The following is an 18,705-nucleotide window of genomic DNA, read 5'->3' on the forward strand; positions in this document are numbered from 1 at the left end:
GGATCTATTAATTGAATTTAAATTCTTCCAGCTTATGGGAGCAGTCCTCAGAGCATTAGCCTGGGACTCTGGACTTCCAGTCTCATGACACCACCATCATTCCTTTTATACACAATGGTGTATGGCTTGGAGGGCAATATGCAGGTGGTGGTGTTCCCATATGACTGCTAACCTGGTCCTTCCATCACGTAGAGGTTGTGGGGTTTGGAAGAAACATTTTTAGAGTACTTCATTGCCTGGGAAGTGTTTCACAATGTCCTGAGTGATAGAAGTGTGATTCATCGACTGATGTGCTGTTTTGTGATGTCAGAAGTAACATATAATTTTTTTCCCTCTATCGTTTGTTGTTCATTTACGGATGTGGATGTCGTTGGTTAGGCCAGCATTTATTGCCTATCCCTAGTTGCCCTTCAGCTGCCTTCTTGAACTACTGCAGTCTATGTAATTCAAACTTGTTCTGCTGTTTGGGTAGCATTGTTTAAGATTCCCTGAATCATGGTCAGAAGTTATTGTAATAAGTGACCAGCAATTGAGATTGTTCACTGTTTGATTATAAAGTTGAAGTGTTATTATGTGCTGGACATCTTCGGGTTCTAACTCAGCTCATCGTTTTAAGGTTTCCTCTCATGTACTGATAGCACACTTCAAAACATATGTTGGAAATTCTTCTTCAATACGGTAAATCTTCAAAGCTTCTCCAACAGTTCATGGTAAATTGATGGATGCATTGTTTTATAAGGATGGAAACTTAATACTGCATAATAGATTCATTCATTACTCTGCTGCTAAAATATCAATATATGCTTCTTTAAGATTGAAAGCCTAACTGATATATTGGATAAACTGAGGAGCTGCACACATTAACAGTAGTATGTTGTGATCTTGGCCAATTCCTTCATTTTTTACTTCGTCTTGAAAAGTGTGACCATAAGCCAATGAGACAGACCAAGAAATGTATAGTTGTGTTTTCTGTGAATTTTATCTCTGGAAAATGCTGTAATGTTTTGGTCCACTGCACCACATTTTCAGATTTCAATTAATAAAATTTTCTATCCTTTTTAGGTCCAAAGACATATAGCTTTGGTGCAACGTCCACACATGAGCTGAGTTCTGCTGGAAATCAGGATAGGTCCATCCTTAAGGTGATCAGACAGCAAGGTCTATATTTACAGTGGTCCTGACCGTGTAAAATGATATATACGTCTTAAACATTTCTTTTTTTTCCTTTTTGAAACATGAAAACTCATGACGAAGGTGGACACGAAACCCAGTTCCAGGTGTATGCCCATATAGTTCTATCATGCCCAATAGCAAGTGACTTGCTCTGCTTTTCTAGGGAAACACTCAATTTTCATATTTTTTCAAATTTTATCTTTTATTATAGGGCAATTTAGCGTGGCCAATCCACCTGCCCTACACATCTTTAGGTTGTGGGGTTGAAACCCACACATACAGAGGGAGATTGTGCAAACTCCACACAGATAGTGGCCCAGGGCCGGGATCGAACCTGGGACCTCTGTGGCGTGAGGCAGCAGTGCTAACCACTGCACCACTTTGTCCATGGGCAACATGGTAGCATAGTGGTTAACGCAGTTGCTTCACAGCTCCAAGGTCCCAGGTTCGATCCCCGGCTTGGGTTACTGTCTGTGCGAAGTCTGCACGTTCTCCCCGCGTCTGCTTGGGTTTCCTCCGGGTGCTCCGGTTTCCTCCCACAGTCCAACGATGTGCACGTTAGGTGGATTGGCTGTGCTAAATTGCCCTTAGTGTGAACAAGAAAAAGGTTAGATGAGGCTACGAGGACAGGGTGGAGGTGTGGGGATAGGGTGCAGGTGCCCTCGAACTTCATATGCAGATCTCCTTTTATATCCCAAATCAGCCCTACCCCACCTATCTTTTCAATTTATATTCCTGTGGAAGACGATGATTTCTGTTATCTTGCCATTTTATTCGCAATCTCTTTGTTTCTTGCCTCCTTTTTCATTTCACCTCTGAACTGTCTATATTCAACCTAATATTGCTATGCGTACCCATATCCTGTTTCATCTTGCTCTCTCTTTCTTTCATCATTTAGGGAGCTCTGACTTTAGTTAACCCATGTTTTTCCCTTTCTGGGAATGTATCTCGAATTTTCCAATACCATCTTTAATGACAGCCCATTGTTTCATTGCATTTTTGCTTAACAATCTTGTATTCTAATTTACCAGGACAGATCTGTTCCCAACCCACTGATATTGGCCTCCTCTAATGCAGTACGTTTTGCTCCAGGTTGCTCCCTGTCTCTTTCCATAGCTAATCTAACCGTATGACATGATTATCACAATCCTGTAAATGTTCCTGTTATAACATTTGATGCACATTCCTCAGAACTGGATCTAACAATGCCTTTTTCCTGGGCTGGAAATGTCAAGAAATATCTCCTGAATACACTTGAGAAACTCTTATCCATTTTTCTACTCTTTATAGTAGGATAATTAATGGTACTCCGCTGGCTCATCGAATACATGTAAAAATGTGATGGTCCCTATGTTATTTCTTTGTTCGATCCAAATAGATTCTGTCCTTGATGCCTCCAGGACATCCTCTCTCCAAAAGTATGATGGTTTCCTTAATCAATACTGCTGCCCCTCTGCTTTTCTTCCTTATCTTTCCTGGACACATTGGATTTCAGAATATTTAGTACCTGCTCATGATCTTTATTGAGCATGATCTCCACCACAACCACATATCTGATTCCCACATGGTTACCTGTAACTCATCAATCTTATTTATCACATTCAATGCATTCACATATATGCACAGTTAAACCCAATTTAGACCTTAAATAAAAGCAAGGTAGTGCAGATGCTGGAAATCTGAAATACAAAGAATATGCTGGATAAACTCAGATTCATAGAATCATAGAATCCTGACAGTACAGGAGGCCGTTCGGCCCATTGAGTCTATACCAACCCTCTGAAAGAGTACACCACCCAAGCACACTCCTCTGTCCGATCCCAATAATCCCATACTCTAACCTACACATCTTTGGACACTAAGGGGAATTTACCATGTCCAACCAACCTAACCTGCACATCTTTAGACTGTGGGAGGCTCCGGTGAGCACCCAGAGGAAACCCACGCAGACACGGAAAGAAAGTGCAAACTCCACACAGTTACCCAAGGCTGGAATTGAACCTGGGTCCCTGGCGCTGAGGCAGCAGTGCTAACCAGTGTGCCACCTCAATATCTGTGGGGAAAGAAACAGAGTTCATGTTTCGAATCCAGTTGACAATTTATCCAGCATTTTCTGTTTTGTTTCCAAGTGAATTTTTCATTTCTTGCCACTTTGCTGAAGCAGATGCCCAAGTTGAGCGAGAACCAAACAATCACTTGACCTGCTTCCCTGTGATATCGAGAAAAAAAATCAAAGCATGATGTTGAAAGCGATTGCTCCACACTGAATTACCTCGGTCTTCATACCCGTCAGCCTTGCCCTGCTGCTGTTGCTCTTTTTACCCACTGGTATCTGTGCTCCTGGATCACCTTACTCTTTTTATACGCCCAATCTTCTCTGTCTCCCCTGAACATCTTGTTTCCAGTAATATTCAGACCGTCCTGCCCTTGCTTGAGTCCAGTCTCTGACAGCACCATGACATCACATTCTCATGTTTCTATTTATGGTTGCAGTTCACCAGCCATATTTACCATGCATATACATTCATCTATTGATGCGTAACACTGAACAACTAAAATTCAAAGCTTTATTGTTTCTTAAAGGTGGTCATCAAGCCTGAACTGGAACAGAAAATTATAAGATTGATCAACCAATTCAAAACTCAACAAAACAAATCAGGGACCATTTCTGGAAGGCTCACAGCAAAAAAGCTGCAGGTAATGCCATTTTATTCATCACTTGGTAGAATTTTGGGAGATTTCGGGAGTCTGGTTTCTGCTTGTCAGTTAATATAGGATAAATTATTTCCTATCCAGAGATCTATAATATGTATAATGGCATGTATGAATAACTGCAGTGATGATGCATTCTGAAAATATTAAAAAAAAAAACATTTAGAGTACCTAATACTATTTTTCAAATTAAGGGGCATTTTAGGCTGGCCAATCCACCTCCCCTCCTCATCTTTAGGTTGTGGGGGTGCTAGCCACCATGCCGCCCGGATTCTGTAAATATATGGGGATTTTATTCTGCACAAAGTGCAGCAATGTTGCGGGCCATTGAATTTGAAATTAATTTGTAACTTTGCGATACCCCTTCAGGCAATAATATTCCCTCCTTTCTCCTGCAAACACTAATGCACTTATGTTCGCCAGCTTATGATGATGTCACAAAAGTAACAATAGGAAAAAAATATACATACGAATATGATAAGCCAGTATGAGTTTTAAGTGAAAAAGGACAAGCCTTTTACTTTTTCCAATGGCATATTTCTTTTAGTAAGAAGTCTGACAACACCAGGTTAAAGTCCAACAGGTTTGTTTCGAATCACCCGAGGAAGGAGCAGTGCTCCGAAAGCTAGTGTTAGTGTTTTTAACCTGGTGTTGTCAGACTTCTTACTGTGCTTACCCCAGTCCAACATCATATTTAAAAAAAATTCTTGAGAGGCGTCGGACAACTGCAAGCATGATGCCACGTTTTGTTGAATTGAAGTAAGAAAGCTGTGATGGAACTTGAGACAGAATTTTGCATAATGCAGTGATTCTTGAGGCTCACATGAAGTTTCCTCCCGTGGCATACGATATCATGTATTTTAACTGTGGCGCCCCCTTCAATGCTAACATTGTCAGCTATCTCTTAAGTATTCCCACAAGGGCGGCACGTGGCACAGTGGTTAGCATTGCTGCCTACGGCGCTGAGGACCCGGGTTCAAATCCTGGCCTTGGGTCACTGTCCGTGTGGAGTTTGCACATCACCCCCACAACCCAAAGATGTGCAGGTTAGGTGGATTGGCCACGCTAAATTGCCCCTTAATTGGAAAAAAAATAACAATAATTGGGTACTCTAAAATTAAAATATGTATTCACACAAGACTGTGACCATTTCATTTTAATTTTAAGATTTGTTTTTCTTGCTGTTTGAAAATATATGGAACAGTTATAAGTTTAAGTAGATTTATTAATTGAGTGTTACTTGTGCAGGACCTATATATGGCTTTGCAAAGATTTTCATTTCATACAAAGGACATCGAAGAAGCCATGAAAAATACTGTTATTTATGGCGGGGACCTTCATTCTGCTTTGGACTGGTTGTGTTTAAATCTTCCTGATGGTAAGTTGTTTGAACAGGAATTTGATGTAGCAGTCTAACGGATTTACCTCTGAATACATCAGAATGAAATAGTACTTGGGTACTACTTGCCATTTTCACCTTCAATCCTCGTGAAAAGAGCTCATCAGTTGGTCAGTCCAGCAAACGTGTCTATGGTTGTGGCGTGGGTGATGTGACCATCTTTGTGGTCCTTCGCTCGGACGATGAGGTGCCAGTGCTTGGAGTGGAGGTGTTGCCATGAGGTCTTGTGCTTGTCTCTCTGGCAGAACAGGGTGTTGGTTATGACAAGACCATGTTCTAGGCTTTTCTTCAGGATGAGGACTTGTTTTACCTATGCCTTCCCTTCCGAACATGCCTTTCGCAAGTTTGCATCCGTCCAGACTCTGGTATTGAAGTGGTCAAGGAGAATCAGCTTGTCTCTCTTTGGGATGCGGGACAGCGTTTGGCCGAGACTGGAGTAACACACCAACCAGCGCGTGGTCCCAGTGGAAAGAGGTCTTGGCCCAATGGCAGGGAGATCCGAGATGACTGGAGAACAGGCTCTGCTGTACGATGGAGACAAGCAAACACTCCTCTCCCACCAGTTATCTGCCTGCCTGTCAGTGACATAATTTTTGAAGTGTGATGACACTCTTCTGGGCACAGCCAGTGTTGCTGATCTATGCTCTTGCGGCTCCATCGGCACTCCTGCTGCCTCCGCTGCTCCTTCTGGGCCGTTTGTAGGTCTGTGCTGCTGGCCTTGCCCAGGTTGGGTCCCTGGTGTTCTTGCTGTTCCATTGACACTGCCACTCCCCTCGCTACTCCTTCTGGGCCTTCGGAGGCCCTGCGCTGTCTGGCCTCACCCAAGTCAAATCCTTGCTGCTCTTGGCGCTCCCCATCCATGGAGCTGCTGAGTGACCTCTTGTGCCATGATTGCAATAATCGTCAAGCTCCTGAGCTCTTCAGCACCTTTCTGAGTTGCGGACACTACTATTCTTATAAAATTATACGTCATCTGACTTGTGATAAGCACCACTTTATAAAATCTGCTGATATTTTAAAAAAACATTGAGATTAATTTCCTTCACCATCGATTGTCAGATTTGCTGTCACACATAATCGTGGTCAAAATCTTAGTCAAGTGTTTTGTTTGATCTTTGTAATTGGCTCATTTGGAAACTATTTTCCTTAACTAAAACAACTATTCTAAAGTAGGTGGTATTTTATTCAATAGCCTTCTGCTATATCAGGACAGTAGATGAGCACTCTGCTCCCAGGCTCTGCTTCTCTTTAACTGGATACAGGCACAGAAGATCTTGTGGAGAAAAATAGAGCCTGTGTTCAGCAGGTCCCTTTCGACTCATTAAAATCAGGAGCTATACATGGAATTGTGAATGTAATCTGAACATGCTGTGTGCATCATGTGTGCTTGTCAGTTAGTAATTACAATAATTTAATTGAAATAATTTTTAATTGAAATAGGGCAATATTAATTTAGAATGACATGTGACTTTTATTCAAGACGCATTACCTGATGGATTCAGTCAGAAAATGCAGGAGGAAGAGATTAAGACCAAGCCCAAATTTCAGATGCCTGTAGCCGCTGCAACGAAAGATGAAGCATCTGAGGGTCATGCAAGTGTTCAGAAGCCCCAGGCCAAGGTGAGAATCTTTTGTCTGGTTTAATGTTTTCAGCAAGAAGGGGCAAAGGAGAATAGAGATTTGCCTATTTTGACTCAATGCCTTTATTTCTCTTCCCTCTCCAACCTCAGTTTTTGTTTCAACGATGTGATCATCATGCACTATTAGTTTGCTTGCTGCTCTTTCCCTCCATATTTGAAAAAGGAATGAAGGGCCAATTTATCACTGCTGAATGTAATGTGTGTTTGTTACTATCTGAGGTTGAACATAAATGAGTTGCTTAATTTTGAGGGCACTGAAGAGCATTCAATCTTCATAGGGAGGTGGTCTGTCATGTCCATTTGATCGCTTGATTTGTCCATCATTTTAACGATTTCTGCTTAAACTCCTGCTGAAGCATGCTGCCACTGTTAATTGCGTATATGACTTGTGATATTTGCCACAATAGATATATTTGGTCTTTGCCCAATGAGTTTTGGACACTGCATCACAGAAGAATGTGATTGCACTGTTGAGGGTTCAGTGGAGATTCATGAACATTTTGACAGGAAGGAGAATTTAAGCTATGAGCAAGATTGGACAGGATGTTTTTTTTCTTTGGGAACACAAGACACTGGATAGGAGGGAACTATTTGCATTAATAGAGAGGTCAGAAACCACAGGGAATAGATCATAGAATTTACAGTGCAGAAGGAGGCCATTCAGCTCATCGAGTCTGCACCGGCTCTTGGAAAGAGCACCCTACCCAAGCCCACACCTGCACCCTATTCCCATTACCCAGTGACCCCACCCAACACTAAGGGCAATTGTGGACACTATAAGGGCAATTTATCATGGCCAATCCACATCTTTGGACTGTGGGAGGAAACAGGAGCACCCGGAGGAAACCCACGCACACGGGGAGAACGTGCAGACTCCACACAGACAGTGACCCAAGCCGGGAATCGAACCTGGGACCCTGGAGCTGTGAAGCAATTGTGCTAACCACAATGCTACCATGCAGCGGTACAATATATTAATCTTTTATTGTCACAAGTATGAAGTTACTATGAAAAGCCCCTACTCTTCACATTCCGGCGCCTGTTCAGGTAAGCTGGTACGGGAATTGAACCTGTGCTGCTGACCTTGTTCTGCATCACAAACCAACTGTCTACCCCACTGAGCTGAACCAGCCCTTACTCTAAACCCCAGAATGGATTTAGAGTAATTGCAAGAAGGATCAATGGAAAGTTAGAAGATTAGGTGGACCCGGCGTTCAAAAGTGATGCAAGGGAACATGAGAGAATGAGGCCAGCCTGTGGACCAGCTGCGTTTTGAGAGGAATCAAAAGTGTAATCTCACAGAGAAACAGATAAGTGGTTGGTGAGTATTTTTGTAATTTTTCTTTCAAAACTTGGGTAATTCGTTAATAATTGTAATGCTTGTAATTAGTAGTATGGCCAACTAACAATAATAGATCTTATTAGGAATTTAGATTTATTCATTATAAACCACACAGTCCAAAGATGTGCAGGTTAGTCGGTTGACCATGCTAAATGGAGCACCCGGAGGAAACGCACGCAGACACGGGGAGAATGTGCAGACTCCGCACAGACAGTGACCCAAGCCGGGAATCGAACCTGGGACCCTGGAGCTGTGAAGCAACTGTGCTAACCGCTGTGCTACCATGCTGTGGTTGTGTTCCAAGGTGTCTATTGACCTTGTCATCCTAGGAATCATGTGTTTGGAAGGAGCTGTCTGATGAGCCTTGGTGGGTTACTGCACTGCATCTGATCTGCTCTTGTAGCCACTGTGTTTATATCGCTAGTCCATTTTAGTTTCTTGTAAGCATCTCCACTTTAAAAAGATAAATAAATTTCGAGTATACAATTCTATTTTTCCAATAAACGTTGATTTAGTGTGGCCAATCCACCTACACTGCACATCCTTTTGGGTTGTGGGGGTAAGACCCACGTGGACACAGGGAGAATGTGCGAGCCTCCCCACTTTGACCTGAGGATGGAAGGAAGGTCTTGAAGCAGCTGAAGATGGTTGCCCTTGGACACTACCCAGAGGAATCCCTGGAGCGATGTTCTGGGACTGAAACGATTGATTTACAATTACCAGTATCTTCCTTTTGCTCGGTATGACTCTAACCTAAATATAATTTTCTCCGTGATTCCTATTGATTCCAGTTTTGCTCCTTGATGCCACACTCGGTCAAATGCTACAATGATGTCAAGGGCAGTCACTCTTACTTCACCTCTGGCATTCAGCTCCTTTGTCCATGTTTGGATCAAAGCTGTAATGAGGTCATGAGTTGAGTGGCCCTGCTGGACCTCAAACTGAGCGTCCGTGAGCAGGTTATTGCTGAGCAAGTGCTGCTCGATAACAATGTTGATCACTTTACTGATGATTTTTTTTTTGAAGATTTATTTTAAAATTTAGAGTACACAATTATTTTTTTCCCAATTAAGGGGCAATTTAGCGTGGCCAATCCAAACACCAATGGACAGTGACCCGGAGCTGGGATCGAACCCGGCTCCTCAGCGCCGTGAGGCAGCAGCGCTAACCACTGTGCCAGCGTACCACCTTACTTTGCAGATGATTGAGGGTAGATCTGATTTAATTTGATTTGATTTATTATCACATGTACCGAAGTACAGTAAAAAGTATTTTGCTGCGGCAAAGGGAACGTACACAGTATGTACATAGTAGACAAAAGAATAATCAACAGAGAACGTTGGCAAATGGTACATCAACAAACCGTGATTGGTTACAGTGCGGAACAAGGGGCCAAACAAAGCAAATACATGAGCAAGAGCAGCATAGGGCATCATGAATAGTGTTCTTACAGGAAACAGATCAGTCCGAGGGGGAGTCGTTGAGGAGTCTTGTAGTTGTGGGGAAGAAGCTGTTCCTATGTCTGGATGTGCAAGTTTTCAGACTTCTGTACCTTCTGCCTGATGGAAGGGTCGCGAAGAAGGCAATGCCTGGGTGGGAGGGGTCTCTGATAATGCTGTCTGCCTTCCTGAGGCAGCGGGAGGTGTATACAGAATCACTGTGGGGGTGGCAAGCTTATGTGATGCGTTGGGCTGAGTTCACCACACTGCAGTTTCTTGCGATCTTGAACCGAGCAGTTGCCATACCAGGTTGATGCAGCTGGATAGGATGCTCTCTATCGCACATCTGCAGAAGTTTGTGAGAGTCGATGCAGACATGCCAAATTTCTTTAACTTCCGTAGGAAGTAGAGACGTTGTTGGGCTTTCTTGACTGTTGCATCAACGTGAGTGGACCAGGACAGACCGTTGGTGATGGTGACCCCCCCAGGAACTTAAAACTATCGACCATCTCCACTTCGGAGCCATTGATGCAGACGGGTGTGTGTGTCGTGCCACGCTTCCTGAAGTCAATGATCAGTTCCTTGGACTTTCCAACATTCAGAGAGAGGTTTGTTTTGGTACACCATGCAACCAAGTGATTTATCTCCCTCCTGTAGTCTGATTCGTCGTCGTTTGAGATACGGCCCACCACAGTCGTATCATCCGCAAACTTATAGATTGAGTTGGAGTTAAATCTTGCTACATAGTCGTGTGTGTAGTGAGTACAGTAGAGGACTGAGCACACATCCTTGTGGGGCTCCGGTGTTGGGGACTATTGTGATGGAGGTGCTGTTGCCTATCCTGACAGATTGCGGTAGTTGGTGAGGAAGTCGAGGATCCAGCTGCACAGGGAGGGGTCAAGTCAAGCGGAGTGTGGTTGTTAGTCTTGTTGGGATAATGGTGTTGAAGGTGGAGCTGTAGTCTATGAACAGCAGCCTTACACGGGTGTCCTTGTTGTTGAGTGTTGATTGTAGAGCCAGGGAGATAGCATCTGCTGTGGACCGGTTGCGGTGATAGGCAAACTGCAGTGGATCAAGACCGTCTGGGAGGCTGGCAGTGATCCGTCTCATGACAAGCCGCTCGAAGCATTTCATGATAACAGATGTCCGGGCCACCGGTCGGTCGTCGTTGTGGCAGGCTTCCTTGTTCTTCTTTGGTACTGGTATTATGGTGGTCTAATTGAAGAAGGTGGGGACCTCAGAGTGGAGAAGTGAGGTGTTGAAGATGTCTGCGAATACACTCGCCAGCTGGTCTGCGCAGGCTCGGAGTGCTCGCCCAGAGACGCCGTCGGGGCCCGTCGCTTTCCGCGGATTCACTTTCAAGAATGCAGCTCTTACCTCTGAGGCTGTAACAGTGGGTATGGGTGTGTCCAGGGCTGTTGGGGTGGGTGGCACTGATAGATTGGCTGACTGCTCAGAGCGGGCATAGAACTTGTTCAGATAATCGGGTCGGAATGCTCCAGCCCCAGATGTTCTGCCTGGCCTTGCTTTATAGCTGTGATCTTGTGTAGACCCTGCCATAGATCGATGGAGTAGCAATTAGCTGGGTTGCACTTGTCCTGCTTTGTGTACAGGGCATACCTGGGCCACATTGCCAGGTCGATGACAGTGATGTAGCTGTACAACAACAGCTTGGCTAAGGAGGGCAGCAGTTTTTATTGATGGAAGATTGTCAGGGCCCATTGCGTTTGCAGCACCAAATGTCTTCAGCCGTTTCTTAATATCATGTGGAGTGAATTGAATTGGCGAAAGGCCGGCATCTGTGATGATGGGAACCCCTGGAAGAGGCTGAGGTGGATCATCCACTCAGCAGTTCTGGCTGAAGTTGCTGCAAATACTTCAAATTTATCTTTTGCACTCATGTGCTGGGCTTAGTCATTGCACTCAATTTATTATGTCGGTATTGAAAAACACCAGTGTGATCAAGGCAACTATACCTGCTGTGATCAAGGCAACTATACCTGCTGTGATCAAGGCAACTATACCTGCTGTGATCAAGGCAACTATACCTGCTGTGATCAAGGCAACTATACCTGCTGTCAGTGTCTGTAGCTTGATGATTTTCAGCTCAGAGTCATTGGGCTAGAGGCTTAGCCATAGACATTGTGATGCATCAGGGTTGGGGAAACTTACCTGCGTACTTCATTCCAGAAGGCAGTTACACTCTTTAGGCAAGGGTTGTCTGACTTGGTGCAGGGTCAGGAACAGGAGGGTTTGAATGTTTGAGTGTGACATGTAAGGGGATTAATAAAATTGAATTGAGGGAGCCTCAGCCCTTGTGATTGTGCCACAGGTTCAAACTTCTTGCAGCTTGTATGGAGGAGCGATGCAAGATTTGTGAGTGAATGGACTATGACACCAAGCCAAAGAAAGACATTCAAGTTGCTTGAGTAATAGGAATGTAGTGATAATAGGGCATATCATAGTCTGGGGGATACACCGTTCTCAGCAGCTGAGCAGAAGTCCAGGTGGCTGGGTTTGGGACCTCTGCTCGATGCTAGAGAGAAACTAGGAACTGGAGGGGCTCATGTGAGAGGAGATGTGGTACATCAAAGGGAAACAACAAAGTAATAAAGCAGGGTAGCAATTTAGGTAATGATAACCAGGGTGTGGCTGGAAGGGACAGAGCATACAAATTTAAGATTGCATCAATAGTTTAAGCCAGAGACTGCAAAAACTGATGAAAAGACAGAGTTAAAGACTTTGAATCTGAAAGTGTGCAACTTTTGTAACAAAATTGGATAAATTGTGAGCATGAATGTCAGTAAATGTGTTTTATATGATGGCCATTATGGAATGTTAGTTATGAGGTGACGAAGTCTGAGAATTAAAAATTCAAGGGTCCTTGAAATTTTGGATGGGCAGGAAGAAAGTTAGTGTGATGTTTCTGTTAATGAAGGTTGTTAGTGCAGTTGAGAGATGACGTGAGCTACAAAGAGCAAGATGTAGAATCAATTTGCGTAGAGTCAATTGTTGAGAGCAGTTTATGAAAAGTAGCTAAACTGCAAGACATAGTATACACGAAGAAATAAATGCGGTGTGTAAGCAAGATATCCCAGCAATTGGGCGATTTTAATCTTTGTGTAGATTGGATAAATCAGATTGGCAAAGGGCAGTTTCTTAGAACAGTATGTTCTCAAGCCAATCAGGCTGCAGGGTCTTCTCGACCTGCCAATGTGCAAAGAGAAGGATTGGTCGATAACTTGACCAATACTTGGTCAAGGTAAGGAGTCTCAAGATGACAGTGATTATTGCACAAAATGTTTGAAGGGAGGAGGCATGGGCCGACGGCTTGTGTTTTTGAAGCTAAACAAAGATAGCTAGAAGGCTATGAGGGCAGAGCTGGTTAAAGTAAACTGGGATAACCAAGTTCAAAAAGTAGGGCGATAGTAATGTCTGGCAGACTTGATTTAATGACACTCAGAAAAGACTCGTGAGAAAAAAAGTTTCTTTGAGAAGGATGCATCGTCTGTGGCGAAGTTAAGAGTATTAAGTACCATGACAATTTGGTGAAGGTTCATGCGAGGTCAGGTTAGTTCTAGGCCGGGAGATTGGATAGATTTTCAGGGCAGGCAAAAAAATGACTAAAAGAAATACAAGAGAGAAAGTAGTGTGTGGCAGAAAGCCAGCTTGTAAGATTAAAACAGTAAATTCCTACAAATATTTAAATCGAACAAGAGTAACTAAACCCAGAGTTGATCCTGGAAATTTATAATGGAAAGCAAAGAAACGGCGGAGGCGGTGAACGGGTATTTTGTCTGTCTTCACTATCGAGGACTTCGAAAACTACCCAAAGTTATTTTAAAATCCTGAGGTGGAAAGGTGGGAGGAACTTAAAGCAAGCACTATAACCAACAAAGAAATTGGGAAGACTGTTAGATCTAAAGGCTGACTAGTCCCCTGGAGCTGATGGCCTGAATCCTTGTATCTTGAAATAAATGGCTGCAGAGATAATCGAGACACTGGTCAAATTTCCATAAATTCTGGAAATGTCCAGGCAGATTGGGAAGGACAAATGTAACAGCGTTATTCAAGAAAGGAAGGAGATAGAAAGCAGGAAACTAAAGACCAATTAACCAAACATCTGTGGTAGGAGAATGCAGGAATCCATTATTTAAAAATAAAAATGTTCAATTATGGGACAAGTTACCGTGGCCAATCCACCTACCTTGCACATCTTTGGCTTGTGTGGGTGAGACCCTTTCAGACACGAGAATGTGCAAACGCCACACTGACAGTGACTTGGTGCTGGGATCGAACCCGGGTCCTTGCGCCGTGAAGCAGCTGTGTTAACCACTGTGCCATCATGCTGCCCATAGATTCTATTATTGAAGCAAGGAATTTAGACCATCATAATAGGATTAGGCAAGGTCAACATGGTTTGCGAATGGGTTATTGTATTCAAATAATCAATTGGAATTTGTTGAGGAAGTAACGAACATGGTGGCTAAAGGCGAACCTGTCGGCATGGTAATTTGGATTTCCAAAAGGCAGTTGATAAGGTACCACATCAAAGGTTACTTCAGTGTTTCCTTCCTCCTCTAACCAAAAAAAACCAATCGCTGTAAGGATCCCAGCCGAGTAAAGATCAAGCGGGAGACTCGAGGTAGAAATAGAAAGAAGTTGAATCGTGACATCACAGCCTGTAGGTAAGTGATTGGCTGGTGACTGGTAAGTAGTTTTTCTTTTCCCTGAGGTGTTATCGTGCGGGGCGCAGTGGTTGCTGAGAAGGGGAGTAAATATTTAAAAAACTTACTGTTGGGAGTTTCCAGCTGAATTTGGTCAGAGTGAGGACAGAGTGACTGCTGGGTAAGTAGTAAAGATTTAAATTGTTTGCACGGGCCCATAACAGCTGATTGCTGTTCTCGTGTGGGGGGCAGTGGTTGCTGGTTGTGTTTTATTTTTATCTGTATTTAAGTTGGGCAGTTTCTAAACCCTAGACACTACACTTGTAGTGTCCCCCACCCTTCCACCTCCTTTAACCTGAGGGGTAGAGTGAATAACAGGTAAGCTCTTTCTTTCTTTTTCTTTTTTTATCTAGAGGGGATGGCAGGGAAGGCAGTGCAATGTTCCTCCTGCAGAATGTTTGAGGTGAGGGACGCTCCCTGCTGAGTGTCAGTGTCCCTGCTGATTTCACCTGTGGGACGTGCACCCATCTCCAGCTCCTCCGAAACCGCGTTAGGGAACTGGAGCTGGATGAACTTCGGATCATTCGGGAGGCAGAGGTGGTCATAGATGGTAGCTTCAGGGATGTAGTTACTCCGAAGAATCAAGATAGATGGGTGACGGTGAGAGGGGCTGGGAGGAAGCAGTCAGTGCAGGGATCCTCTGTGGTCGTTCCCCTCAGTAACAAGTATACCGTTTTGGATACTGTTGAGGGGGACGACCTACCAGGGGTAAGCCACGGTGAATGGATCTCCAGCACTGAGTCCGTCCCTGTGGCTCAGAAGGAAAGGAGGGAGTGCAGGAGAGCAATAGTTATTGGGGACTCGATAGTTAGAGGGACAGATAGACAGTTCTGTGGCAATGAAAGAGACTCACAGATGGTATGTTGCCTCCCCGGTGCCAGGGTTCGTGACGTCTCGGACCGTGTTTTCAGAATCCTTAAGTGGGGGGGGGGGGGGGAGAGAGAGCAGTCACAAGTCGTGGTACACATCGGTACCAACATCATCGGTAAGAGAAGGGACAGGGATTTAAAACAGGAATTTAGGGAGCTTGGGTGGAAGCTGAGAGCCAGGACAAACCATGTTGTCATCTCTGGTTTGTTGCCGGTGCCACATGCTAGTGAGTGAGGAACAGGGAGAGAGTGCAGATAAACACGTGGCTGCAGGGATGGTGTAGGAGGGAGGGTTTCAGGTACGTGGATAATTGGAGCACATTCTGGGGAAGGTGGGACCTGTACAGACAGGACGGTTTGCACCTGAACCAGAGGGGCACTAATATCCTGGGAGGGAAATTTGCTCCGGCTCTTCGGGGGGGGGTTTAAACTAATTTGTCAGGGGGCTGGGAAAAGGAGCTGTAGTCCAGAAGCCAGTGTTGAGAGTAGGGAGGTACTGAGGAGGGTATCAAGGTCGCAGGAGTGTACCGGCAGACAGAAAGGTGGGTTAAAGTGTGTATACTTCAATGCAAGGAGCATCTGGAATAAGGTAGGTGAATTTGGAGCGTGGATTGGTACTTGGGACTATGATGTTGTGGCCATTACGGAGACATGGTTAGAACAGGGACAGGAATGGTTGTTGGAAGTTCCGGGGTATAGATGTTTCAGTAAGAGTAGGGAAGGTAGTAAAAGAGGTGGAGGAATAGCATTGTTAATCAAGGATAATTTAACGGTTGCAGAAAGGCAGTTTGAAGAGGATCTGCCTACTCAGGTAATATGGGCTGAAGTTAGAAATAGGAAAGGAGCGGTCACATTGCTAGGAGTTTTCTATAGGCCCCCAAATAGTAACAGAGATGTGGAGGAAGAAATTGCAAAACAGATTATGGATAGGGTAGTTATCATGGGTGACTTTAACTTTCCAAATATTGATTGGAACCTCTATAGGTCGAACAGTTCGGATGGGGCAGTTTTTGTACAGTGTGTGCAGGAGGATTTCCTGACACAATATGTGGATAGGCCGACAAGAGGGGGGGGCCACATTGGATTTGGTACTGGGTAATGATCCGGGCCAAGTGTTAGGTTTGTTTGTGGGAGAGCACTTTGGAGATAGTGACCACAATTCGGTGTCTTTCACTATTGCAATTGAGAGGGATAGGGCCATCCAGCAGGGCAAGGTTGATAATTGGGGGAGGGGTAATTATGGTGCGATTAGGCAAGAATTAGGGAACATAAGATGGGAACAGAAACTGTCAGGGAAAGGCACAAATGAAAAGTGGAGCTTGTTCAAGGAACAAATACGGCATGTCCTTGATAGGCATGTCCCTGTCAGGCAGGGAGGAAATGACCGTGCGAGGGAACCAAGGTTCACAAAAGAGGTTGAATGTCTTGTCAAGAGGAAAAAGGAAGTGTATGTAAGGATGAGAAAACAAGGTTCAGTAGGATCGCTTGAAGGTTACAAGGTAGCAAGGAATGAGCTGAAAAAAGGGCTTCGGAGAGCTAGGAGGGGGCATGAGAAGTCCTTGGCGGGTCGGATTAAGGAAAACCCCAAGGCTTTTTACTCTTATGTGAGAAATAAAAGAATGACCAGAGTGAGGGTAGGGCCGGTCAAGGACAGTAGTGGGGACTTGTGCTTGGAGTCAGAAGAAATCGGAGAGGTGTTGAATGAATACTTTTCTTCAGTGTTCACAAAGGAGAGGGGCCATGTTTTTGAGGATGAGAGTGTGATACAGGCCGGTAGACTGGAGGAGGTAGATGTTCTGAGAAAGGATGTTTTCGCAATTTTGAAAAACCTGAGGGTCGACAAGTCCCCTGGGCCAGATGGGATATACCCAAGGATTCTTTGGGAGGCAAGGGATGAGATTGCAGAGCCTTTGGCTTTGATCTTTGGGTCCTCACTGTCCACGGGGATAGTGCCAGAGGACTGGAGAGTGGCGAATATTGTTCCTCTGTTCAAGAAAGGGAATAGGAATAACCCTGGTAATTATAGGCCAGTTCGTCTTACTTCGGTGGTCGGTAAGATAATGGGAAAGGTCCTGAAGGATAGGATTTATGACTTTTTGGAAAGATGCAGCTTAATCTGGGATAGTCAACAAGGATTTGTGAAGGGTAGATCTTGCATCACAAATTTGATTGAATTCTTTGAGGAGGTAACTAAGTGTGTAGATGAAGGTAGAGCAGTTGATGTCATATACATGGATTTTAGTAAGGCGTTTGATAAGGTTCCCCATGGTCGGCTCATGAATAAAGTAAGGAGGTGTGGGATAGAGGGAAATTTGGCCAATTGGATAAGTAACTGGCTATCACATAGAAGACGGAGGGTGGTGGTTGATGGAAAATTTTCAGACTGGAGACCAGTTACCAGCGGTGTACCACAGGGATCAGTGCTGGGTCCTCTGCTATTTGTGATTTTTATCAATGACTTGGAGGAGGGGGCTGAAGGGTGGGTCAGTAAATTTGCTGGTGACACCAAGATTGGTGGAGTAGTGGATGAGGTGGAGGGCTGCTGCAGGCTGCAAAGAGACATTGATAGGAAGCAGAGCTGGGCTGAAAAATGGCAGATGGAATTTAACCCTGATAAGTGCGAGGTGATTCATTTTGGTTGAAAAAATTTGAATGCGGATTGCAGGGTCAACGGCAGGGTTCTGAGGAATGTGGAGGAACAGAGAGATCTTGGGGTTCATGTCCACAGATCTCTGAAGGTTGCCACTCAAGTGGATAGAGCCATGAAGAAGGCTTATAGTGTGTTAGCGTTTATTAACAGGGGGCTTGAGTTTAAGAGCCGCGGGGTTATGCTGCAACTGTCCATGACCCTGGTGAGACCACATTTGGAGTATTGTGTGCAGTTCTGGTCACCTCATTATAGGAAGGATGTGGAAGCATTGGAAAGGGTACAAAGGAGATTTACCAGGATGCTGCCTGGTTTGCAGGATAGGTCTTATTTGGAAAGGTTGAGGGAGCTAGGGCTTTTCTCACTGGAGCGAAGGAGAATGAGAGGCGACTTAATAGAGGTTTATAAGATAATGAGGGGGATAGATAGAGTGGACGTTCAGAGACTATTTCCTCGGGTGGATGTAGCTGTTACAAGGGGGCATAACTATAAGATTCAGGGTGGGAGATATAGGAGGGACGTCCGAGGTAGATTCTTTATTCAGAGAGTGGTTAGGGTGTGGGATGGACTGCCTGCTGTGATAGTGGAGTCGGACACTTTAGGAACTTTCAAGCGGTTATTGGATAGGTACATGAGCACACCAGAATGACAGGGAGTGGGATAGCTTGATCTTGGTTTTGGACAATGCTCGGCACAACATCGAGGGCCGAAGGGCCTGTTCTGTGCTGTGCTGTTCTATGTTCACAAGGTAAGAGCA

General features: G+C 44.5%; 1 protein-coding gene across 2 annotated transcripts in view; it reads left to right on the forward strand.

Moving 5' to 3' along the window:
• dhx29 (DEAH (Asp-Glu-Ala-His) box polypeptide 29) overlaps positions 1 to 18,705 on the forward strand; it is a 179,185-nt gene that overhangs the window by 22,385 nt on the left and 138,095 nt on the right. For both annotated transcript variants that reach the window (XM_072497035.1, XM_072497036.1), the window contains exons 2-5: positions 1,063 to 1,142; positions 3,757 to 3,870; positions 5,134 to 5,263; positions 6,765 to 6,904. In XM_072497035.1, coding sequence (XP_072353136.1) covers positions 1,063 to 1,142; positions 3,757 to 3,870; positions 5,134 to 5,263; positions 6,765 to 6,904 — 464 coding nt within the window. The remainder of the gene's footprint in view (positions 1 to 1,062; positions 1,143 to 3,756; positions 3,871 to 5,133; positions 5,264 to 6,764; positions 6,905 to 18,705) is intronic.

Source organism: Scyliorhinus torazame, chromosome 3 (genome assembly GCF_047496885.1).
Source record: "Scyliorhinus torazame isolate Kashiwa2021f chromosome 3, sScyTor2.1, whole genome shotgun sequence".
Classification (NCBI taxonomy): Eukaryota; Metazoa; Chordata; class Chondrichthyes; order Carcharhiniformes; family Scyliorhinidae; genus Scyliorhinus; species Scyliorhinus torazame.